The sequence below is a fragment of the Ochotona curzoniae genome, unplaced genomic scaffold (genome assembly GCF_017591425.1).
Source record: "Ochotona curzoniae isolate NIBS_2020 unplaced genomic scaffold, NIBS_Ocur_1.0 contig_50, whole genome shotgun sequence".
NCBI classification, from domain to species: domain Eukaryota; kingdom Metazoa; phylum Chordata; class Mammalia; order Lagomorpha; family Ochotonidae; genus Ochotona; species Ochotona curzoniae.
In genome coordinates, this window is record NW_024466446.1 from 5,067,917 (window position 1) to 5,090,118 (window position 22,202).

At 43.1% G+C, this 22,202-nt stretch overlaps 1 protein-coding gene and 1 long non-coding RNA gene across 5 annotated transcripts in view; one reads left to right on the top strand and one right to left on the bottom strand.

The window, feature by feature from the left end:
• The window catches only part of ERCC6L2 (ERCC excision repair 6 like 2), a 62,706-nt gene extending 59,971 nt beyond the window's left edge, over positions 1 to 2,735 (bottom strand). For 2 of the 4 annotated variants that reach the window (XM_040988867.1, XM_040988868.1), the window contains exons 1-2: positions 2,489 to 2,735; positions 834 to 1,258 (exon numbers count right to left, since the gene is read on the bottom strand). In XM_040988867.1, the coding sequence (XP_040844801.1) occupies positions 834 to 1,258; positions 2,489 to 2,537 (474 nt within the window). In that variant the 5' untranslated portion in view covers positions 2,538 to 2,735. Of the gene's footprint in view, positions 1 to 833; positions 1,319 to 2,488 lie in introns of those variants that run through there. The other 2 variants (XM_040988866.1, XM_040988869.1) reach the window with 1 other exon arrangement.
• A 301-nt stretch (positions 2,736 to 3,036) lies between these two features.
• LOC121161992 lies at positions 3,037 to 21,264 on the top strand. Its single transcript, XR_005884743.1, has 3 exons — positions 3,037 to 3,184; positions 5,429 to 5,546; positions 21,130 to 21,264. It is a non-coding gene; the product is annotated as an uncharacterized LOC121161992 (long non-coding RNA).
• Positions 21,265 to 22,202: the final 938 nt, after the last annotated feature.

A 22,202-nucleotide genomic window follows, 5' to 3' on the forward strand; every position in this document is an offset into this window, starting at 1 on the left:
CTATGAGATCATACATGAGTGTTGTTTTAAGATGTTCAATTTTGGAGCAATTTGTCTTACAGCAACAAATAACTAGCCCCATGCCTGTCTACAGAGAAGTGCATGGGTGTACAGCTTTTAGCACACATGTTAGAACATGAGGAGGCCTCCTTGCAGTCTGCTAAAAGAACTTCTTAACGGCCTAGAGTTTCCTGATTAAGAATTTTGGGAACAATAAACTCCATGTAACGTGCATCAGTGTAATCACACTAGGTAGTGTAGAAATCTCAGAACACTTTCCCTCCAGAATACATCAGTAAGGTTAAGTCCTTCAGGTATAACTGTATCCTTCACAGCCTGGGCATCCTGCATCTAAAATGCTTGAGATCAGAAGTGTCTCACATCTCTGATTCTGTCAGATTTGGGGACAAGTTGCGGTGATGTTTTTAGCTAAGCATCCCTAAACCAAAAATCTGAGACCTGTGATATTCCAAAATGCAGTGTCAGATTTCAGAGCATTTCCTGTTTGGGACTTTGAATTTACGGATGCTAAACCTGTGTGACAGGGGGTAAAATCAAGCCAAGTTGTAACAAAACCTTATTCTGAACTAATTTATCTCATGCGTCATAAATTCATGCGTCATAAATACCTACCAAGGATAAAACGGCAACACGCTCCCTTCACCTCTGAGGGTGTCGCTGAGTAGTGGGTGAGACCAGCACAAACACACCTGTGTGTGCACACCCCCACCCACCACAGCTAACCCAAGTGACACGGGGATGTGCACGTGCTATCCACTCATGTATGTATTATAACGCTGTCACTGAATTCCAATGGCAAAGTGACCACTCACCTGCACTGTCTTCCCAAGTCCCATGTCATCACCAAGAATACACCCTCTTCCTTGTCTGTAGTGTCCATAGAGGAACCGGGCTCCCTCCCGCTGGTAGTCCCTCAGGTACCTATTGATAGTATAAGGAACAGCGTGTCCCTCTTCAGATAACCGAAAATCAACAGCAGGCATCGGGAATTTCCGACCCGGGAAATACGGTTTTTCCAAATCTTCATCATCAAATATCACATTCCGGGGACCATCTTGAACAGGCTTGACTTCCTGGAGCCTTTGGAGAGGGATTTTCCTTTCTTGAAGATCTGAGTATAAGATAATGGCAAATGATCTCCCGTGCTCATCCACTGTGACAGACTTCACGCACGCCTCACAAAGCTTTTCATCCACTGGAGACGGGGCAAGGCATCTTTCTCCCGGATGCCACCTGTCTACAAAAAACAAACAAGAAAATCTAGCTGACAGAGTAACACCGCATTCGTACATCACTCCAAGGTGGGGGGGAGGATGTGCTTCACATTAATATCCTTCCCAAACAGCAGAAACGAGATCCACTACGTGTTACCAGATGCTTTCTGCAGCGGACACAGTTATGCGGACTTTGGTTCGTTCCAGTGGTTCTCACTCTGCATTCCATACATACCACAGGTCCCTAGTCTTAGGATTTTGTTTGGTACCTACTGTGGAATGCCAATTGTGATTCTGGTACACAGCTCGGGTTAAGAACCGCTGCTTCCAACAGGAATATGGCCGACTTGTATACACAGTATGCCTCACGCACGACGTAGCATGCTAGCAATCAAGACATTTCTCAATAGAGTTCCTTAGAAGAGAATGCACTATTCCAACTCACTCAGGGGTGGCTGTTCAACCACACAGGGGGGAAAGATACATATATATTTTTCTCCCACTCCAATCTCTGGGCCCAGTTTGAGAACCATTACAGTATTCCACAAGACAAATTTTCATCTAAAATCAAGATCCACTGTGCGGATGCAACACCCAGGTGCTGTGTTCACCAGTGTCCTGGCTGAGGCTCAACCTCGAGAACATGCCCACTGCAATTCGTCATACATTCAGTCTATTTCACCTCATGGGTTTGCCCACCTGGCCAAGCGTTGCGTCATTTTAAGACTATTCTAGAGCATTTATGATGCAAAACACTCATTTGTTCATCCCATATTTCATCACACCACAAATGGGAAAGGAAGAAAAGCATTGTAAAAAAATCCACTCTTCCTGCAGCAAATTAACTATAGTCTCACTTAGAGCCAATGTTTAGTCAGTCTGTAACCCTCTGACTGACTGCATCTAACCCACCAGGATGCCCTCGGGTTCTGCCTCAGGAAAAACACTACTTTCCCCAAGACCACGACCTCTCTAAGCCAAAGGCAGGTATTTTTTTTTTTTAAATCACACCTGAGCTATTATTTCAGATTTGAAGACTGTACACTCTTCACAAAACCACCCCACGGTGGAGGGCGGATGGATGGGAAGGATAAACAAATGGGCATGGTGCTGTTGCCAATAAAACTTTATTCACACCTCAAGCGTTGGACTAAATGTGGGACGGACGGACACACACACACACAATCTCACTGATTTATCGCTCCTGACCCCTTGGGAGAGGGCCGGGCCCCGAGGCCGGCGCCCGCGCATACCTTTGCGAGAGCAGTCGGCGCAGGGCTCCGGGGCACAGGGCTCCTGCATGTTTAACAGCCGGCGGGCGAAGGAGGACGGCCGCCCCCGGGGACATGGCCCGGCCGCAGCCCCCCGAGGACGCCCACGGCGGGCACCTAGCCGCCTCCGGCCACGCCGCCGGGACAGGGGGACACCTCTCTCCCTTCTGCCGGCCCGGTTTCCCTGGAAATGCCACAGCAACTTCCCACAGCAACTCGAAAAACTCCCGCGAGAAGCGGCTCCACAGCTGTCAGGGGAAGGATCTCGCGAGAACAAACGCAAGCGGACGTGGGCGGGGCCAATCCGCCAGCTCGCCTTCCCTCGGGAGGCAGAGGGAGGGACCGCGACCGTCGCAAGTATCGCGAGGTTTCCCCTGGGGCTGGGGTGGATCTCGTTCCTGAGAAGAGAAGCGCAGGGAGGAGGGGCGGGGCGATGGCTAGGGGCTCCCCAGCCTTCCGGTGTGACGTCTCTGGGTCCCGCCCACCTCTCTCGCTTCCCTCAGCCGGGAAAATGGCTCCTGAGGCGTCTTCCTTTCGTAATTTTAGATTATCCTGAGTGGCCCCGCATTCGTCTCCAGCGCACAAAGAAGTCTCAGCATCCTTCCTACCTCTGCATAGTCTGATGATAGCCGCCGGGTTAGTCCTGAGGTTTTAAGGGCTCAACCTAACACCCAGCAGGTTAGCCTTCCCAGTTTCCCAGTCTGCACAGCCAAATCGCTTTGGGGTGCGAGAGAATACGGGTTCGTGGGTCCTAGGGATTAGGGCGTGGGCGAAGTCATCCTCTTACCTGTTGACTGGGAGGTATTTGGATACAATATCCATGGCTGTTTGCACGCACCGCGTGGGCAGATTCTAAACAATAGCAATACATTTTCCACAGAATACTGAAGTCTAGAATATCACCTACTTGCCTACCAGCGGGTAAGAACTTTAAATCCGAGAGAAACATATAGCTCTGGGTGAAGATGTTGATCCAGTCACGTAACTCCCTTTTATATCTAAATGCCTCCACCCTGGTCACAGCAATGAGGCTAACCCTGGTAACCGACCTGAAAGGGCTGCTTGTCAGAAGTAAGACAGTTGGGGAGGTACCACAGCAGCATGAGGGCTGGTTCCAGTCCCGGCTGCCTGGCCTCCTATCCAGCTCTCTGTTGATGTGCCTGGGAAAGCAGTGGAAGTGCTTGGTTGATGGCTGCCCATGTGGGAGACCTGGATAAAAAACACAGCCTAGCAGCCGCATCTGGTTAGCACTGACCATTGTGGTCACTTGAAGAAATGAGCCAGAGGATGGGAAATAATTCAGACTCAGCCTTTCCCATAAATAAATAAATTTGTAAAGAAAACTAAAAAAAAGAAATGAGATAAGATTCCCCAGTGTGTGTGTATATATGTAGTAAGGAATAAATGTGTTGCTGTTACTGTCACCGCCAGAATGCAAGCTCTTGAAAGTTACCTATTTGCCTATCTCTAGCTTGAATCTAATACTCTGGCTCATGTTGATAGTGAATTGTTACTGTAGATTTTCAGATTGGATGATAACACACCATAGCTGGGGAGCAAAAAGTTCATCATAAATGATACTTTTTTAAAGATTTATTTTACTTGAAAGTCAGGATTATGAGAGAAGGAGAGATCTTTCATCTGCTGCTTTACTCTCCGAATGGCCCTTATGGCCGGAACTGGGCTGATCGGAAGCTGGAAACCAGGAGCTTCTTCCAGGCCTCCCGCATGCGTGTAGGGGCCCAAGGACTTGAGCCATCCTGTGCCACTTTCCCAGGCTATTAGCAGGAAGCTGGGTCAGAAGTGGAACATCGAAGATACAAACCAGCACCCATAGGGGATGCTGGCATCACAGGCTAAGGATTGGCCTGATACACCACTGTACTAATTCCTGAATTTTTATTGTTTAATCTTACCGCCACGATGAAGCAAAAATCATCATGATATAAAAATATGCTTTAGTGAACTAGGTGACTCACAAATCAGGCATCTCAAATATATTTATTCCCCCAGTGAATGATGCTATTATTAGATGCTCTGACGTTGAGAACATCCAACACTATGAGGCCAATTGCTAAAAAAAAAAAAAAAAAAAAAAAAAACCTTTAGAAATTCTGACAGTAAGTATAAATGTTGTTGGCTAACTGAGTCACATGTAAAACCACTGGCAGAGGAGAGCTCTGACAAAATTAAGCTAATAAAGATTACAGAAACAATGGTAACACGAGTATTTCAAAAGAACACACATGGCAGACATCAAATGCATAATTCTGTGTGGCAGCTCTAAAAGTTGAAAGTTAGACTCAAGAGAATATATATATGTGTGTGTGTGTGAGATATATATATATATATATATATATATATATATATGAAAACCTTAAAGACATCACAAGAAATTGGGTCTTAGGGTTTTAGTTAGGAGATGGTGAATTGTAGCATTGTTCCACCCCCAAAAATAAAAGGAATAAGAGATGAGAGCAAGAAGAAAAAAAAATTAGATGAGTCCTTCTTTGCCAATTGATGGCCTAAATATTAAAATTTAAAATTCAACGTTTGGCATAGGTGTTTTTTGTAGTAGCTGAAGCAGGACTTGGGATTCTCACGTGGCTTATCAAGGGCCTGGGTTCGAGTCCTGGCTCCACTCTTGATGCCAACCGCTTGCTCCTACAGACCCTCAGAACCAGCACTGGAGGCTCTAGTGCCAAGGCCTCTACATGACAGACCTGGGTTGAGCTCCCAGTGCCTGGCTGAAGCCTGGCCCAGCCCTAGCTGATCAGAACATTTGAGGAAGGAACCATAGGATTGGAGATCTGTCTTAAGTCTACCACTCTGCCTTTCACCTAAATTATAAACATTTTAAAATTTGAAATTAAAAACTAAAATAGAACCTGGAAAAATCCTTACTAAAATCTTCCATTATAGACTAGAAGAAAGATCTGGAACGCAATGTTGGAAACACCTGCCGGAAAGAATAAGCACTCACTTATATTAGAAGGATGAAGAGGCAATTAGAGGACCAGATGGGGTTTCTGATACACTTGTAAGTCTCTCGGGCAAAAAGGGCTGTGGAGGTTTCACTTGAAAAGTCTGATAGGTGTCCCTTGTGGCCTGGGAAAGCAGTCAAGGATGGCCTTGACTGCATGCTTGTAGGAGACCTGGAAGAAGAAGCTTCCTGGCTCCTGGCTTCAGATTGGCTCAGCTCGGGCCATTCACTCCGGTTATGGTCTCTTGTGGAGTGAATCAGCAGAGGGAAGATCTCCCTCTCTGTTTCTCCTTCTCTATATCTGCCTTTCCAATAAAAATAAAATAAATCTTAAAAAAAGAGAATGGGATATATGAATTACAGATACTGTATGATTTACAATAAGTTTGGTAATTCACATAGAAAACAGAATATGCAGATAGATTTTTAAAAAATGTTTATTTGAAAGACGGAGTCACAGACATATAGATGAGAAACGAGCAACCATCTGCTGGCTGACTCCCTAAATACCAAGGCAGCCCCCAGCTGGGAATAAAGCCAGGAGCCAGGGACTCCATCCAGTACTATCTAGATGGCAAGAACCCAATCACTTGAGTCATTATCACTGCCTCCAGGGTCTGCATGAGCAGGAAGCTGGAATTGGGAGTGGAGCCAGGTGTTGAACTTGGGCTCTCATCTTTGGATGGCTTGAATCCTGGGCAAAATGCCCTCACACAGGTACATGTTTAACTGGTAATACATCAAGGTTCGTGGATTCAAGTGCAATTTATAACAATTCACTGCATTCCTATACCTGAGTGGTGCCAATAATATAATTTTATGAAAATATTTTCACAATGGCAACCACAAACATTTAAGAATGTCTCATAATTATCTAAAAATGTATGCAAGGTTCTATAGATAATCGTGAAGTTATATAAGTTGGATACCTACAAAAAAGGTAGATGATATACCATGTTCATGGGATTGAAAACTCAATGAAAATGTCGGTATTCCCCCCAAATTAATCAGTAGTGCAATTTCTTGCTTCTTTACTGGCATGGATTTTCTCCTGGATTTGCCAAGGAGATTGCAAAATGTATGTGAAAGGGCAATATTCCAAGACCGATCCAGGCAATTTTGATAAGGTATCAAAGAACTAACTGTTCAATAAACAATGCTGGAAGAGAGGATGAAATTGTGGAACAGCCAGTTAGGTCACTCCCTGAAGTGGCAGCATCCCATATAGGTGCCAGTTCAAGTCCAGTTTGCTCCATCTCTAATGCAGCTTCCTGCTAACATACCTGGGAAAGCAGCAAAGTTGACCCAAGTTCTTGGGCCTCCATCACTCACTCGTGGGGCACCTATGGAATCTCAGGTTTCTGTCTTCAGCATGGCCTAGTCTCAGCTGTGGCTATTTGGGAAATGAACCACTGGGTGGAAGATCTTTCTCTTTTTCTGTCTCTTCTCTAAATGTAACTCTACCTTTTGTAAAAAATAAATCTTTAAAAGGAAGAAAACTTTCATAGGGGATAGAAACAAATGAGTTTGAGTTTCTAACACTACCCACACAGTTAAATTCCAAGTGAATTAGACACTAAATATAAAATGCACAAAGCTGTTAGAGATGTTAATATCAGCATAATTGGTGTGTGATTTATTAAGAATCCTAAAAGATCATAGTAACCTGTTAGCAGTAGGGGAAGATGGATGGGAGGGTTTGTGGGAACATTGTACTACTTCATAAACTTTTAAAAACTACTCTAAAAGAAAAAGTCAAAGAACGAAAAATAGTTAAATTTAGAAAGAAAGGTAGAAAAAAAGCCAAGAGTTCTGTTTCATGTCTTCAAAATTTCCAGGTAACCCTGCACAGCTATCAAATGCCAAAAAGTGATAAAATACTAGAATAACCAAAAAAGTGTCAGTGATACCATCTGTGGACCTACATGCAAAGCAGTTGCTTTGCTAGACACGCTGTGATTCCAGTTCTTCCAAGGAAGTGGTCTACATTTTTACTGTTTATTTGTCAAAATTCACATGTTAAGATACATATGTCCAAAGCGTTCCTTTTTGTTATACTTTTACTAAGCCTGAGTTAAATTAGTGACATCAAAGAAAAAATTGCCAGCATAAAAGTTCTCTTTCCTATATGGTTAATTTATGGAAATTGATCAGCATAGAGGCCAGATCAACCTAGGGGCTGGCATAATGGCTCAACTGGCTAAGTCTACACCTCCAAGCATGACATTCCATATGGGTGCTGACTGGTGCCCTACCTGCTCTGCTTTTCATCCAGTCCCTGCTTATGGCCTGAGAAAACAATGGAGGATGGCCGAAGTCCTTGTGACCCTGCACCCACATGAGAAACATGGAGAAGGCTCCTTGCTCTTATAAAACACAAACATACCATATGAGAATACATTCCTAGCTTCATTAGTCTAATGGAAATAAAAGCAGGTTGGAAACAGGAGCATCTTCTGGGTCTCCCACATGGGACATGCTCAAAGACTTGAGCCATCCTCTGCTACTTTCCTAGGCACATTAGTAGAAACCTGATTGGAAGTGGAGCAGCCAAGACTTGAACCGGTGCTCATAATAGGTGGAGATCTAACCTATTATGCCATGGTGTGGGCCTCATGAACTTTGCTTCCTCTCCTTCCTATGGTGTTACGGTTAGAACATTAGCTTGAGTGTCATCCAAAGGCCCATGTGTTAAAGGCTTAGTCTCCAAAGTACTCTGTCAATGGTCAACAATTTCATGGTGATGACTGACAGATTGATGGAATTAGGGTATCTGGGAGGTGGGATTGTGGGGAAGATCTTAGGTCACTGGATGTGCGCCTCATGAACATTGGTTATAAGAGTCAATTTGACCTGTCCTCCTCTTCTGTTCCCTAGCAGTCATGTGATCCTTCCCCCACCTGCCTACCACTCTCATCACATGCTGAGTTCAGGGCCACCTTTATCTTGAACTGTGAACCTCTAAATTTATGAGTCAAAATAAACTTGCTTATTTAATCAACAAAAAGTTGACTAATACAATGGGCTCCCCCTCCATGGTTTCCTTACATGACCTCGAGGGTCCGTTTCAAGACAACAATTCTGTGCATTTCTGCCAAAGATAACTTTTCCATGAGTTCTTTCCAGCTATGCACCTCATCTTTGGTGATGTTCTTTGCATCTGCCTTGCTTAAACCTCATCAAATGAGGCAAAGACCTTCTAAAGAGAAGCTACAGCGACACAGGAAAAAAAAAACTTGTTTACTTCGTAAGGGATGGTTGCCAAAGTTTTGCTTTCCAAAAATGTTCCTAAAGTGAGTAGCTCTTTAGGTACCATCGAATGGGTGAAATGGAATTCCGTGGTTATTCCAGGATGTATAGGCTTGCACCATTTATTCTGAATGCAAATTCAACATTCTGCTGCTGCCTTTGGTTCATCACTTTATTTGAAGGAGATGGCCTGATCTGGGGATTGACATGTGCTTGGTTGAAAATAAATTAACCAGAGTAATTATTCAGGACAGAGAAATATAAGAAGTACATGAAGGAAAAGTGAGTTTATTTTAAAACTGGATGCTTTTCCCTCTTTCTTTCTTTCTTTTTTTTCTAATATAAAGCAACTCTTTCAGGGAAGCTGTTCTCTCCAATTTATGGGTGGATTATTCTACAAGCTACTTAAACTATCCCATGCCACTTTGTACGTAGTGGAAATACAAAGCCCGAAGAGTTCATAGTTGAAAGACGGCTGACACCTTCTCAGATTTCGATAATTCACTCAATTTCTGTAGAAAAACATGGGCTCTGTTTCCCTTACTGTTTAATTATTGATGCAGCTCAGCTTTACAAATAGGTTTTCAAATATCTAAAAACCTGGAAGAATCTCACTGCCCAAGGTATTTTCTGAAGAAATTTCTGCATTTGTTGTGCTATCCCCATGATGTCTCTTGACTGAATATAAAGCTTATCGTGCTTTCCTTTTCCGTCAGTCTTTTTATTACTTTTCTTCAGGAAAGTCTGTGTCAGTTCCTGGGTCTGTGGCACCCTGGAAGTTTGCAGGCTTGTTGGGGAGGGATGGCTAAGAGATGCAGAGACCGTGGTGAGAGTTCACACGTGATTGAATATCATTAGAAAACAATCATCCCGTTAAGAAAAATAAACCTTGGACATAACAATGATGATTTAAAAAGCAAAGTCCAACTTGCTTTCTAATTTGGCATTCATGAATTGTAAGTGGATGTTCTTAAGGGATGGGGTGGGGAAACTAACACTTCTCATTTTAAACAATTTTAGTAGCCATAGGTGAGGTGTTCAAAAAGTTCATGAAGGTGCATATTGTGAATAAAATATACAGAGTTCATATGTTATGCCACAAAATAATCCTCAATAAATATCACACAAATACCGTGCATTTTATCTTTTCCAACCACATCAGAATAAATGAAAAAAAAATCAACATCAAAAGGAAAACTTAAAATCCATAAATATATGGAAATTAAATTTTAAAATAAATTTTAAAAATGTGTTTGATTTATTTGCAAGGCAGAGCTATAGAGAGAAAGAGGGAGAGGTAAAGAACTGGAGTGTGAGCTTCCATGTGCTGATTCACTCCCCCAAATAGCTGCAACAGCTGGGGCTGGAGCAACATGACACAGAAGGCAGGGTCCACATCTGGGAGTGCAGGGACCTAAAGAGCCAGGTCATTGTCAACTGCTTTCTCAGGTTCATTAGCAGGGAGCTGGACTTGAATCGGAGCAGCCGGGGCACAAACCTGCTCCACTACAAAATTGGCCCCAACAAAACATTCTTAGAGAACTAATGGAAATTGGAAAATATTTTGAGGCCCAGCTCCATCCATTGTGGCCATTTGGGGAGTGGGTCAGTACATGGAAAATCTATCTCTTTCTCTCTCTCTCTGGCTCTGCTTTCAAATAAATAAATAAATAAATCTCTTATTTAAAAAAAAAAAGCCACAGGGCCCAGCGCAGTAGCCTAGTGGCTAAAGTTCTGGCCTTGCTCACACTGGGATCCCATATGGGCACTGGTTCTAATCCTAGCAGGCCCTGCTTCCCATCCAGCCTCCTGCTTGTGGCCTGGAAAAGCAGTAGAGGATGGCCCAAGGGTTTGGGACCCTGCACTTGCAGGGGAGACCTGGAAGAGGCTCCTGGCTCCTGGCTTTGGATCAGCGCAGCTCCAGCCAACGGGCATAGACAAGGTATAGGGCGACAGAGATGCCCAAAGCAATCCTTCATCCTGAAAGAGATGCAGTTTGTAGCTGACATGGAAACGGTTCCATTTGGATGTGTATGAGAAATAAGACAAAATTTAGTGCAAGATAAACTTTAGAAAAGTCATGAAAAGGTAGTGGCAGATGCATGAAACATTGAGTTCTGCCGGAATATTTGCTGCATGCAGGGAATCCGCGAGACAGAATTGTCAGGAAATCTTCAGGGAAGGCCAAGGAGCCTAGCTGTCCCAAGGGCAGTAGAAATACAACAAGGGCTTTACAGAAGAAGAACATTCCAGGAACAGAGGGTTATGAGTGATGTTCCGGAGTGCCTGCTGACCTGCACTGCCAAGGCCACTGGACGGGTGGCCAGGACTTAGGGTCTCAGCTACGGTTTTCACCCTGCATTGGACTGGATGACAGAGACTTGGAGGATGGGACCTACCTCGGAAAGAGTGAAAATAAGTCTCAGAAATTTCCCAGGGTCTAAAACTTCAGCTCTGTGTATGTTCTTGGTTTCCTGTTGCTCTGGTAGTTTCTGTTCCTATTTTTCACTCTAAGATGTGACAGTCTTCATGCCTTTAGACGGGCAAGTTCATAGCCATCAGGTATGGAGACATTACATGTGCAAGTTCAACATGACCAGGAAGCAGATCCTGAGGAACAGCTGAGCTAGGAAGAGGCAGGACAAAGGTTGCCCTGGAGACCCCAGAAAGACACAGTACTGGGAGTAGGTGAGAATGACCACTCAGGATCCTAGGGCGTTAATCTGAAGCTGTTCTGACCTGTAGACTTGAACACAATTCTGCAGTTGGACAGATGGGATGTAGAGGGTCTGCTGTTTTCCCTCCTTCTTTTGTCACCAAGGTGTCAACGTGAATGTAGATGGGTGACACTTGGCTCTTTGTCCATTTCCTGTGGTAGAAATAGCCCTAAACCCCTGGTCCTGGTTGCCCTAAAAAGCTGCCTTTGGAAGAAGAATATAGTTCTAGTCTCAAAGAACTGGACAGTGTTCGTTCTTCCCCCCAAACTTTCTGTCCTTTGGAAACTCTTCATTGTCACCCCTCCGGATTGCCTGTTTGGGGCAGCCAGTCAGTCCTTCCCTGCTGTTCTAGGGCTCTGCCAGTCCTCCTCCCTTACTGCCACCTGGGAAGCTAATGCAAACTGATGTGTGCTGAGACAACCTTCTGATTCTGCAAGACCAACTCCAACCAAATTATTGGAGTCCGTAAACATCCTGCTAATGCACTCCGGGAGAGCAACAGAAGATGACCCAAGGGTGTGGACCCCTGCTACCCACATAGAAGTGGACGGACTTTCCTGGTCCCTGGCTTTGGCCTGGCCCAACCTGGGCAGTTGTCGTCATATATAGAATGAACAGTAGGTGGAAGAGCTCTCTTTCTCCTCTTCTGTTGCTCTGTGTTTCAGATAAGTAAATATTTTAAAAATAAACAAAATGTATTTGGGAAGCAAATGAGGAAATTTGAATACAGTCTAGAAATTAGATACTATTCTAGGACTGTTTTCTTAGGAGTGTTAATGATATTGCAGTTATATAGGCTGAGCACTCCACTTCCAGGAGATGCATCTGAAATATTTAGGAGAGTGTGTTACAAACTCTACAAATTATTCTAAAATGTGTTGCACAAGCGTATGCATGTGTGCACACACACTCTTTTGTAACAAAATGGCAACAATCGTGGACTCTAGATGATAGATATATAAAGGACCTAAAAGTTTATTGCATTCTTTAAAAAAATTTTTTTACTGTATAATAAAACACTTGGAAAATTAACAGTGTGAAAAATAAAAACCATTAAGCATTTGCAACAAAAAAATACTTTTAGAAAATGTAAAGAACAACCCAAAGAAATTCTCATTGCCAACGATCTTAAAATAAGCTCAACACTAATCTAGCATTCTTTACAATCAATGTCATTATTCTATTGCTAAATAAGGAGCCAAAAAAATAAGGGTCATGATGATTTCTAATATGTAGGCAGTTTTCCTTGCAATGTCAATGATCTTTTGTTCTAAAGTTCATGTACACAGTCAGGATCAGTAAGAGTGCTAATGGCTCAGAACACTGCACTGGAAGCCCAAAGAGATCCATGTATTTTCAATTACTGTCACTGTCATTAGACACCCAGGTGTTAGAAAGGATTCAGAAGGCATATTGACTTAGAACAAACTCCAGCAGTCTTGGAGAGCAGACTGGTAGAAAAGCATTTCACTATTTAACTGACACAACATGTGAAGTAGCTGAGGTTACCTGAGTATGTGTGGCTTTCCCAGAGACGGCGTCTTGGCATCTGATACTGCAGGAATTGCAAAATACTTCGCCGGTGTTGCAAAAACGTTTCTTAACAGTATTAGTGTAGAAACAAACTCGGCCAACTGATCCACCTGTTAAACCCAAAATCAACCATTGAGCTGAAGGAAATACCTGTTAATGATGGGTAATAATGAAAATAAAAGTTAATCTTTTAATAATCACTGGCATTAACAATTGTCAGTAGTTAACAACGGAACCAGAGCTAAATGCCTTATTAATCAAAGGTCTTTTGACAAATTTCAACTAATGTTTATGCATCAAATGTTTTAGAGATTATAGCCTAAATTAGCATTGGGAGGTTTAAAAAAATGCCGTTAAAATTTTTAATTACCTTTGCTTCCCATTTTACAATTAATACTCAGTTGTTTATTTTTCCATCTATCTTTCCTTATATTTCCTTTTATTCCTCCATGTCGTGAATGTCTGTCTTCTCTTCACTTTGCCCCCTTCACCCTAAAGGACATGTTGTAAACACCAGTGGTAGCATCCTGGGATTTCCCACAGTCCTTCTGAACACAGTTTGGGTCCCTCCATCACCTCCTGTGGCCCATCTCACCCTCACTTCGTTGTGTTGTAGGGTCCCTTGGTACAAAGACCTGTAGGATCCAGCTCTGCTTTGAAACCCACTATGAATCACAGGCAAAATACTTCAGGATGCATAGGAAGGTGTCAGAATCCCTCAGGGCACACAGGAATAAAGTAAAATCTTTCAGGGTGTTTAGGAAGGGTTCAGAATCCCTCAAGACACTTCTGAAGGGTTCAGAACCCCCCCAGGGCCCTTAGGAAGGGTTCTGATCCCCCAGGGCACTTAGGAAGGGTTCTGATCCCCCAGGGCACTTAGGAAGGGTTCAGAATCCCCCAGGGCACTTAGGAAGGGTTCAGAATCCCTCAGGGTGCTTAGGAAAGGAGGTGGAAGTGGGTCTTGGGGAGCTTTTTGTAGTTACCTTCCACTGCTGAGAGAAGTCCAGCCAGCACACAGACACCTGCTGCTCAGACAAGCATCCAGAGAGTTGGTGCAGTTGACTGTTCTTTGTATTTCAAAAATCCGAAACACACACAAACACTGCCGTATCTTGGGCACCAAATAAAGACCTCTTCAAACAGTCCCACAGCAACAGAAAGTCACTGAGTCCTGCTGTTTGGAGAGGAAATACTTGGCAGCAGCCAGCACTTTGCATGACTGTCTAACAATCTGACCTCCTGCAAAGCAAGTTTACCATGTAAAGTCCATTAGTCATTCCACTTGAGGTGGAGACCACCTGCACAGACCTTCCTCCACCACCCCCCAGCAACTCATTTCTTCTTAGCAGATGTCAAAAGGAGAAGCCAACTAGTCATAATGAGATGACTGATGGCCAGCAAACATGAGTCATACAGGGAACAGCTAAAATGGACTTCCCAGAAGTCAAGAAGTCTGCTTCTCTTGATCAGTAGTGCGGGAGGGGAAAGACAAACTTTCTGCGACTGGCAAGCTCCCTCCCCAGGGGCTCAGGACAGCTGCGGAAGTCCATACGGAGGTCCAGTGCTGAGAGGACAGGGGACGGTTTGTCCTCTTCTCATTGCCATGAAGAATGAGGTTTTGGCTTGTTAATCCTGGGTCCTGCACCCACACAGAGAAGATGGGGAATAGCGCCAAGGTTTAAAGCAAAGCTTGACGATGTGCCTTCTGTGTCTTTGTTAAGGTTCCCAGTATGTTCTGGCTCATCCTCTGCAGGGCTATGGAGTGGGTGCAGCATGTCCAGCATCCCTCGCCTCCAGCATCCTCTCCAGTCCTGCCCCTCTTTTCCTAGTGTCCCTCCTAGTTGTTGCCTTGTCTGTGTGTTTAGTCTCTGTTTCTCTAGGTCCTCTCCCATAGGGTTCATGTTCTTTTGCAAGGATGCACCTTGCCGGAGCACTCTAACCCCACCCCCACCCCCGCCATGCATAGAATGGAAGAGTTGCTTGTGGAAGATTGGAATTTCTGTTTAAAATATCAAAGGCTGTGTTTTGAGGAATTGTATTTTGTGCTGCAGTTGTTAACTCGCATGAACAGATTAGACACGAGGTGTAGCTAGGAGGAAAATCTGAAGCAGACTCTATGTTGTACAACAAAGCCCATGTTTGTATGTGTATAAATATCCACACACATAAACACACATGTATGTATTAAATATACATTACCCAGCCATTGGTGTTATCTTATTTTGAAGAAATTGTCAAACATCTATCAGATCAAAGTTTTATATATTTTTTTTTCACATATTTCTTCTCTAACATTCTTATTTTCTTGGTGTAGGCTTCGGTTCCTGGTTTATAGCTCATCTCTTCTATCTAATGAACTATTTTCGATGTTTATTCTTGCCAAGCAAGACTCCAAGCAACATATTCTGTCAACTTTTGTGTGTTTGGAGTTTACCTCCTTTCACTTTTGAAGGAGAATTTTGTAATCTATGGAATTCCAAGTTGATGTCTATCGTCTCAGCACATCAGATATTTTCCAGCACGCTCAGTTGCCTACAGGTTTCTGAGGAGCTGACATAATTCTTGTCCTATGGGTGGGGTGAGTTTTTTTCCCCTTGGGCATCTTTCAGGATTCCTTTCCTTTGTCCCTGATACGAAGTGTGAAATGCTTTGAGTAGGGTTTTGGACACCTGGCCTGGTTGGTGTTCTTCAAGCTTCCTGTAGCTGAGGTTTGGATGGGTAACCTTAATTGGGGTAAAGTTTTTCAGTCATTAATGCTTTTGATACTTCTCTGCTTCTTTCTTCTTTACGTTTCCATTGTCTAAGCTTTGCACCTTGTAGTGATGTTCCACAGATCTTGAATGTTGCATTCTGTTCCTCTTAGTTTTGGAAGATTCTACTGAAACCTCATCAAACTCAGAGTCTTTGCCTCAGTTGCACCCAATCTAATATTGAGTTCATCTCAAGCATCCTTCACTCCTATTGCAGTGGTCTTTAGAAAGGCCTTCATGTATTCATTTTGTTTTTGAAAGGCACAGTAGCAGGAAGAGAAGGAGAGACACAGAGAAAGAGATCTTCCATCTATGGCTTAGTGCCCCAAATGGCCCCCAACAACCAGGGCTAAGCCAGGCCAAAGCCAGGAACAGCATCTGAGTGTCCCATGTAAGTGGCAGGGATTCAAGTACTTGAACCATCATCCTGCTGCCTTCACAGTTGCATAGTCAGAAAGCTGACTCAGAAGAGGGGTAGCCAGGCCTTGAACTAACACATGACTATAGGATACAGGTTTGTCAAATGGGCTTAAGCTGCTGGGCTTAAGCTGCTGGGCTATAACATAATTCATGCTATTGTTCTTGATTTTTTACTCAGAGTTGTGAATCTCTTGACGGCACGACACGCCTGTTCTTGCATGTTGTTGACCTCATCCATTTGTCCTCTCAGTATGTCATCTTGGTAGTTTTGAGTGTCCAGTCTGTTATTTCCAGCATCCTGCCATGTCTGAATCTGGTGCTGTGGTTACTCTTTCCCTTCAAATGGTGCTGTTTGCTATTTTGTACACCTGGTACCTTTTTTTGTTGGAAGCCAGACCAGATACAAATAGCAAAAGAAATTCCAGTGCATTGTGAATCAATGGGAAAGTATTAGCTGGGGTTAGGGTGTGTGAGGAAGAACAGGATGGAGGGAGAGGAGGAAATCTCTACTTTGATGAAGAAGTTTGAGTCTTGCCATGAGTTTGTGACCGCCACCTGTGAACTTTCAATGTGTTTCTCATGTTCTACATTTCTCCGTAGGTAGGGCAGGATGGCTAGAGTTGGCTGAAGTTGGCTATTTCCTTTCCCTCAAGATGGTGACTTGATAAAACCTGATGAGTTAGGTAGCAGTTGAATAATTCCTTGATACGGATATTAATATTTCAAAGCTGGATGAGAAGCAGGGTTGCCAGGATTAGAACTGGTGCCCATATGAAATCCTGGGTTGTGCAAGGTGAGGTCTTTAGCTGCTAGGCTACTGTGCTGGGCCCCTGAATGGATTCTTAAAGGTAAAATTTCTAACAGCATGGGGTGTTCCTGCCACCAGGCCCTCCAGCAGTTTTAAACTCATGAGATTTGTTCACTCTGAGCCTCCAGCAACTTGTCAATTACGGTTGAGGTTTTCCTACCCCCTTGTTGTTCCTATGGAGGCTTGGGCCCTTTGAGCTGCTCACTTGTCTGCCTCAACAATTTTGATGCCAAGAGTTTACTCAAGAATCTTACTTTTCTGACATGTCCCTACTTTTCCAGTTTGTTCCACGTTACACCTGTTGTTGGGACAACTGCTGCACCTCATGTGGAATAGGCACTTGATTTTTATTGTCTAGAAGTGGGATTCCTGGAGGCATAGTTTTTAAATATTACTGAAGTTTTTCCCGAGGTAGCTGTGCCAACTTACATTAGCTTCCGCAATGGGAATACCTATTGCTCTGCACACCCATTAGCAATGGGAACCACGGATCTTTTCATCCCAGCTATTCTGTTGTGTGTATAGTGATGCCTCGTTGTGTGGATGACTAAAGATGCTGACCCGTTTCCATAATGTGCTGTGTTGAATCTGCAGCTGGGTCCCTCTGCCCTGAGTTTGTCTCCATGGGACTCTTGGCTGCTGTGTGCATTCAGCTTCAACGGGGTTTAACTCACGTTTGTACCTTGATCTAAGGTCTGTTGCTGCTGGCCTGCTCTGTGCCATGAGTTCCGGGCGACAGGGCAACGTGAGCCTATATTGTTTTTGCTCCAATCACATGTGAGGATAGATAAAAAAAAAAAAAGAGCCAATTTCCATCTAGAACCCAAGCCCCCCAAGCTGACGTCGAAGGCTACCTGGGTTTCCTTAGGGAGAGTCCCTGAGGCATCCACCAATCTCATGTGCTCCAGGGCTGTGCTCAGTACAGCACCGGTTTTCAGGTTGGGCCTCTGTTTACACTGAAACAATCAGAGGCACAGCGGTGGTATTTCCAATGTTCACTCTGCAGGTTTTAACAGAAAATGAAGGACACAGATGCAAACTCCTCATTTTCAGACCTGTAAGAATCTTCCAAAAGCCAGCCAACATTTGCCATTCACAAAGACCTCCTCCCTCCCCGCAATCCAAATTTAACTTCCCAGTGACCATACTCTACTCCGAGTAGGAAGGGCTGGTAACCGTGACCGTTTTGATCATGGAAATTGTCCTATGCTTTCATGCACAGAAAAACACATATTTCTCCTTAGTGACAGTTCTATTTTTAGAAAGTTAATGAAAGTCAGTAGCAGAATTGAGTTAATCTGGAACAAAGTTTTATCTTGTGGCTGTCCTCAATGCTGCTGTGCTAGGCAGTTGAGATTCCCGTTTTGTGAACAAACTAAAATCCACACATCACTGAGAGTTAATTCTGATAAAACCATCAACATGACCAAGAATATGCAGTGTCTATCAAACATCAGCTGGCAGGACCATAGAGTACTATGAATTCTGAGCTTAGGTTGGCAAATGCTATCTAAAAGGTTCCTTCTTGATTTGAGAACTTTTTTTTTAGCAGTGACTTGCTTGGATTTCTTATGTGCAGCATTGAACTAATGTCCAAAATAAAAGAATTGTTTTCAAACCTGTAATAGTGGATCATCAGGAACAAAACCCTTCAAATGAATCACAATTTATCTTTGAACTCCAGGCAATTGTTTTTGGAAAGTTTGAAACCGTAAGGGTTTCAGCAGACCTTTTTAATTCCAGTTTTGGTTTCTCGAGGTGAATTCTGAAACGGAAGTTCTCAAATAATGACATCTAGGAAACTTGTCAGATAGAAGATTATGACTCATTGGGTTTGAAGGAGAATTACAGGTGCGGCTGGGTCATGGATCCGACTTGGAACCTCAGGCCAGGGTCATGCCCTCTGATGACAAGCCTACTTACCTGTGGAAACACAGCTAGGAGCCATTAGGAAGGAAGCATACTACGACAGGAAGAATGATGCCTGGGTTCAAGTGGCAATGGTCCTGGCCCCGCCCCTGGCTGATGGTGCAGATTTGAGCACTTTCATGAACTTTCAGTTCTCTTGACGTTTCAGTGTGTACATTACCACCTGCCTTACTTAGTTCAAAATAAGTGGTGCTCCTTCTAATTTGAAAGTTAGCTTTAAATTAAGGTACTAACTTTTAATGTGTATAAACATCGGCTTCATGGCATGTGTGTAATGTGTGGAAGTAGCTGTGAGTCTCCCATGAAATATATGACTTCAACGCAGTACAAGTCGGCGCTGGCTTGGCTCACTGTTGCAGACGGTTCTCTCCTCCTGGACATCATAGTTTCTGGGTGCCTCTCTCAGTCTCAGTGAGGTTCTAATTCCCTTCCATCATCAAGAAGGGGTGGAGAAGGCGGTAATGGTCCAACCCCCTTAAGGCTTGCCCCCTGCTCATCCTCAAGTACAACAGATTCAAATTAACTTTCCAATGGATTTGTGTAAACTGCGTAGGCCTTTCCAGAAAGAACAATCCACAGTATCCACTTATAAATGGAAAGCTAAACTACAACAGATGTTCTTCTTTCTGAGAAGATCCTTGAATTCACTGACAAACCTTTGGCTCAACTGATGAATTAATTTGTTCAGGCCAGATTTCATGAATCTTCTAATAATTCTCCCCTGTAGACATATTGACTTGATTTCTGAGGTCTACAGTCTGTGGTTTAAACGTTTTAACCTTTACTACTTTAGTCAACTAACATTTATTACAAGATTGGATGATGACCGACCATTGAACAATGGAGATAACTAAGAACTAATGTCCAATTTTTTTCTGTTAAATCAGCCTGACTTTTAAATAGTAAGTTGAAGTTGGTGAGTGTCACTGAATTTTGCAATGTTTGGCAACCCTGATGTCATTCTCTTCCAGGGCTATGCTACAGATATATTTCTGGGTATTGTTGCAAAGCTTGGACTTGCATATGGTTACCATACTTAAAAGTGGCTGATCTATTTTGGCAATACAAAAGCCAGATTTTAACTGCATAAGTAGATTTATTTATGGTTTGCTAGACTCTTTTTTTCATTAAATAGAGTGTACTTCAAAAAGTTTATGGAGAAGTGGAACTAAAAGATAAATGTATTTTTGGTGCCTTAAAAAAACCCTTTTGGAATAGATACATTATGCATAATTTTTTCTTTAAGGATCTTGGAACATGAAGGCTAGCTACCAATTGAGCATGGTTCAAATTAGATGTTAACATAAAATAGAACTGGGCTTTGTGAGTATGTCTTTGTCCATTCTGTACACTAGACTTTAGATGAACATGTGGTGAAAAACTCGTTCGAGGATGTATTCTATGTGATGACTACGAAGAGTGTTAGAAAACTGTGCTTGCAGGGGCAGGTGTTTGGCAGGGCTGTTCTGATGCCAGCGACGCCTGCATCTCATGATAGAGTGCCTGGACTGAAGGGCCTGTGCTGGCGTGTTGGCTCCACCATCCGCTTCCTGATCATGCCATACCCTGGGAGGCAGAGAGATGGTTCTAGCAGTGGGGTCCCTGCCACCCATGTGGGAGACCTGGATTAAGTTGCTGCCTCCCAGGCATTAAGTGAGCGAGCCAATGAATGGAAACTCTGTCTCTCTTTTTGTGTTTCTTTCTGCCTCGCAAATAAAACAAACAATAAACAGATGCATTTAAAGGTTTTTTTTAAAAAGATTTATTTTTTATTCTCATTGGAAAGTCAGATATACAGAGAGGAGGAGAGATAAAGATTTTCTGTCCGATGATTCACTCCTTAAGTGGCCGCAATGGCCAGAGCCGCACTGATCCAAAGCCAGGAGCCTGGAGTCTCTTCTGAATCTTCCACGTGGGTACAGGGACCCAGGAACTCAGATTCAGGTTCTTGTTTGCTGCCTTTTAAATGCAAGGAGCTGGATCAGAAGTGGAATTTCCAGGACTTGAGCTGGCATCTACACGGTGATGCTGGCACCACAGGGGGAGGCTTGGTCCGATATGGCAAGGCATTGGTCTGAGGATCACTTTCGAATTACTACAAGAATGAAAATATTTGGGTGTTTGGCTGAATGGGTTAAATCACCTCTTGGGATGCCCACATCCTATACTGAGGTGCTTGGTTCCAGTATTGACTTCCCTGTTTCCGATGTAGCTTCCCACTTTCACATACTCAGGGGAACAACAGATGGTGACTCCAGCAGATATGTCCCTGCCACCCTCATGGGAGACCTGAACCTGGGCTCATCGTTTCAGCCAAGCCAAGCCCTGACTGTTGCAAGTATTTGAAGAGTGAAGCAGTGGATAAAAATTTCTCTCTGTCTTTTTCCTCCCTGTCTTTCAAATAAAACAAAGAGAAAGTTTAAATAAAATGGAAAAAAAAAGTCAATCTTTAAAAGCAAGAATGAATCAAATTGATCAGTTTCCTTTGTGAGAGAGATACTGTCATTATTTAGTATTTCCATAAGATTATTGAAAAGAAACCAGGAGCAATTCCAAGCTAAAATACCTTCTGTGCATTTGGAAGACTATTTGCTCACGGCATTCTTAATCTTGTTTTAATATAAGATAAGGATACGAATCTGCACTCAGGGTAGTAATTGGGAAGCGTGTCAGAATTACTTACAGCGCGTGCAGACTGAGACAAGGCTGCCAAAATCATCGAATTGGGAAAGGGTAGTCTTTCCAACAAACAGGAGGAGGAAAACTGGATTTCCACATGCAGAAGAATCAAGTTGGACCTTTACAACATTAACCAAAATATAGAACCAATTCAAAATTAATTAGCGATCTTAAACTGTAAAGCTCTTACATGAAAACAGAGTCCAGTGTCATGACATTGAATTTAGCCACATGTTTTTAGATATGTCATCAAAATACAGCAACACAAGAAATAAACAGACCAGGCTTCATCAAAACTGAAACTTTTTGTACCTCAGAGGTCACTATGAATACCATGCTAAAAAAAAAACAGAATGGAAGAAAATATTAGCAGCCAATATTTCTGATAAGAGATTAATATCTGGAATATATAAAGAAACCCTATAATTCAACAACAAAAAGATAGTCCAATTAAAAATGGGCAAAGGATTTCAATAGACATTTTTCTGAAGAAATGTGTGTGTGTTTAAGTTGTAAAAGTTACATAAAGACAGTCTAAATCATTCATCATTAGGGAAATGAAAATTAGGACCACAAGAGATATTGCTTCATACCCAGTAAGATGACTTTCATAAAAAAAAGAAAAGAA